Source organism: Perkinsus marinus, assembly GCF_000006405.1.
Source record: "Perkinsus marinus ATCC 50983 genomic scaffold scf_1104296973568, whole genome shotgun sequence".
Lineage (NCBI taxonomy): Eukaryota > Perkinsozoa > Perkinsida > Perkinsidae > Perkinsus > Perkinsus marinus.
The window spans coordinates 20,759-24,286 of record NW_003201384.1 but is presented as its reverse complement, the minus strand read 5'-3'; the positions used below and the strand labels follow the sequence as shown (position 1 = coordinate 24,286).

The window sequence follows — 3,528 nt, the reverse complement described above, 5'->3', positions numbered from 1 at the left end:
ATACACATAGACCCGCAATCTATACTGTATACATATAAGTTATACAGGCTATATAGTATTCGCTGTCCCAGAATCTTACCTAGTCTTGGCTAGCGAGCTCATGCTCACCAATTTAACTCACATCTGGGGTGATATCAGAGCAGTAACAAGATCATCACCGGTATTGATAACCGCTGAGAATTGACATTCGTCAACTTCTTCAACAACTCCCAAAATGTGAGTAAGAGAAGATCCCACCTCATCATTGGATAGACCAGACACTATCAGCACTCCATGACCGATCATGGATTTACTTAGAATAGTTGAATAGTTGTTTACTTGAATCTTAGAAGGTTTCGGCAATGCTCCAACCTGAGATACAGACCAATCCCCTTGTTCATTATCTCCTACAACTTGAAGCATAGTCCAATCACACGGGGCCTCACATGACGAATGTAAATCTTGACAACATACATCGTCAACTGCCGCATACTTTTCACAATCCTCCTTAGTGGTCATTCTCCACTTACCACACCTAGAACATTCCATCCAATAGTCGACCATAGCATCAACTTCACTACCATCTCTAGAGGCTTTCTTCAAGTTGTTGACACTTTCATAACCCTCAATTCGAGTATCCTTCAATAATCTTAATATAACCCTCGTCTTGCCCAGGAAACGCACAATCTCCCATGGACCATCCCAGGACGGACACAACTTAGACTCTGCAGGCCTCCATCGGTATACAATATCTCCCAAACTAAATTCTCGATGCTGTTGAATTTTACCAAGCACCTTCTCAAATGACTCACTTCGTCGTAACTCCCATAACCTTCTATACTCCCGATACTTCACTTCCTGGTTGCTCTTAACCTGAGTAGCAAAATCCTGAATCACCGAAGGCACATCAGGTGGAATCATATGCAGTTTGTCTACGATCTCATCCTTGCCTAGATTATTCAACAGTCTGCGAGGAGCATACGCTCTGAACATATCCATAGGAGATAGGTCCACATCCTGATCAAAGGGCATAACATTATGCAACCGAGTAGCTTCAGCTGAATGACGATGCCAACAATAAACACTCTCACCAGAAGCAAGCAGCGCTCCTGTCAGGAACTTGTTGACATGCGAGTGCAATCTATCATAGTGACCTGCATGGCAGCCTTGTGAGGAACACCAGTAACATGATGTATCGTAAAAGGCAAAGTCAATAAGTAAGACTGAAAGGCCTTGCTCAGAAATCCACTCTCTCTATCTGTTATGAGACATTTAGGAATTTGTTCACGATGCCCAAACACCTCATTCACCGCGGCCACCAAAGAACTCACCAATCGATTAGCTATAAGGACATTTATCATAAACTTAGTAGCAGAATCGACAAAGCTCAGAAAATACCTTAGCCCTCCTGGATTCTCCTCCTTGTGCTGATCGTCTTCACAACTGGGACATAGTTGGCCAACGATATCCAACGATACACACTCCCACGGCTGCCAATTAGTTTGCCAACTAGGCAACGCAGCTATCGCTTTTCGAGCTCCTTGATGTGTGCGAAGTCTCTCACATATCTCACACTCTCTGAGATACTTCTTACACTTCACCTTCATGTACTTAAAATAAAATTGTGAACATAACCTTCGGATATTCTGCGGTAGACCACCATAAACATGTAACTTCTTAATAATTTCATCTTGAATAAACACATCAGCATCAGGAACAACATATTTAAGTCCACCTAGGTCAACCGTCTCTTTATCATCCACTACATTCCAATTGAGGGTCCTTTTACAGACTCTGTAATACAGGGTAATCCTGTCACCTCATCAATACAAAATCCCCTAGTTCCCGGGGTGTTCATAACAGCACCATCCTTGATCTTGGCCTTCATACCTTGTATCCACTGATCACTACCTCGGGAAGAACATACTTTTCCCCGTAGAATATCATCATTCCTTACTACCAGATCATAGCTGAAACAGCTTAGTCTCTCTATCTCGGGAGATTCGACTGCAACGCTAGAAGATTCTGGTGTAACCTCTGGAATATATTGCAACGTAGAGCGCAATAATCCCTTCTTCAGTCCAAGGTCAATATCAGTCACATCCATAACTGCAGAGCCCGGCTATGATTTACCACGAAACCAGTTTTGTTGAGGAAGTCGGCTATATTACGGATACGATTCCGTTCAAAAGTACCCAAGTCAAGCCGTTGAATCCTACCAGATCTCCATGCTCTCAGTCTATGTATAGTAATCTCCGAGTCGGCAAAGAACGTAACCTTCTTGATCCTAGCCTCACTCCCCGAGACACAATCAGACATGACCTTCTTCATTAGCTTGACTGCACGATACAAGCTATCAAGCTCTTTCGCGGGAATTGATCTAGATGTTAGTTGATGAACACCAACACTTCCTACCAACCGTACATGTGGCATGACAGAGCGAGCTCCTTCACAGCGAACGTCTATAGCCCACAGAACTTCACTAGCATCCACAAAGCAGTACACTTCTGAGGGATCACAAAACCTTTCCCTGGAGATCGTATTATAGGGGTCACTCACCATCGACACCCAACCCAATACTTCCTTATATAAGGACTCTGGAACGGCTGATTCCCACGATTGCACAGACATCATGACTCTTCTTGATATCAATCTCATCAAGCCTGTATGCTCAATATTGAGCTCTAAAGAATCAAACTCTCGGCTAAAGAGACTACTACAGAACCCTTTGCTTTCTTGAGCATAGCTTTCGGGTTGGTTCGGTATTTGAGACCCTCGACCACTACCATACGATGAGAACATTTTGCCACTTGCAACCTTATAGCCAAGGTGCTGGCTTGGAGTCCAAGCCTTGGACGACATTGTGGCTCGAGCGGATAGTAGTCGTAATGTGTATGAATCATACAGAGAGCAGGACCACCATCATCATACAGTATGATGATGGTGATGCTGCTCTCTTGTCGTCAAAGACTTTGCAAGGAGAAGGAAAGTGGATCTCTGGAACCGGCTACCAATATTCATTACTGGATGACACCGTGATGGTGAGCGTACCGGACTTCGTTACCGGTGATGGTTCTTTTGTACTGCCGGTCGTTCTGTACGAAAAGTTTTCCGAAGTTCAAGACTTCGCTCGGGAGAACGATGTGACTCGAATACTATTCGATGTGGGGCGAGCCTTCAAAGTACTCCGCTACTAGTGCTTCCGGTTTCTGCTATGACGTATTGTAGAATGCTCTACCCGGAATTGTCAAAGGGTCGAGTTATGACCCGAAGTATTGCACGGAGGTCGCTTTTGTGACGGATGGTAATTGTGGCTCTGCTTGCTCGATATTTACGCAGACTTTACAGCTCACGGGAGCTGCAACAGCTTTCACTTTCGGTGGTCTGGCCGACCAGGCGATGGATGTTGCCTCTTTTGGTGGTGGAAACGTTCTGGAATATGATGACATATCTCCTCTATTGAATATTGCCAGTCATCTCGGGTACTGGGATACATTTGGTGAGTCTGACTAGTCGAAGAGGCATACCAGAACTTGGGTTAACAAGCCG

The 3,528-nt window shown here is 44.5% G+C and overlaps 2 protein-coding genes across 2 annotated transcripts; one reads left to right on the top strand and one right to left on the bottom strand.

The window, feature by feature from the left end:
• Positions 1 to 314: 314 nt before the first annotated feature.
• Pmar_PMAR012893 (hypothetical protein) lies at positions 315 to 2,310 on the bottom strand (the record flags this gene model as incomplete). The annotated part of the gene is made up of 4 exons (XM_002766116.1): positions 315 to 386; positions 454 to 996; positions 1,799 to 1,890; positions 2,199 to 2,310. 4 exons carry the CDS (start codon positions 2,308 to 2,310, stop codon positions 315 to 317), a joined length of 819 nt encoding a protein of 272 aa, XP_002766162.1.
• Positions 2,311 to 3,017: 707 nt separating this feature from the next.
• On the top strand, positions 3,018 to 3,492 carry Pmar_PMAR012892 (hypothetical protein; the record flags this gene model as incomplete). Its single annotated transcript, XM_002766115.1, has 2 exons — positions 3,018 to 3,143; positions 3,208 to 3,492. 2 exons carry the CDS (start codon positions 3,018 to 3,020, stop codon positions 3,490 to 3,492), a joined length of 411 nt encoding a protein of 136 aa, XP_002766161.1.
• Between the last annotated feature and the right edge of the window lie 36 nt (positions 3,493 to 3,528).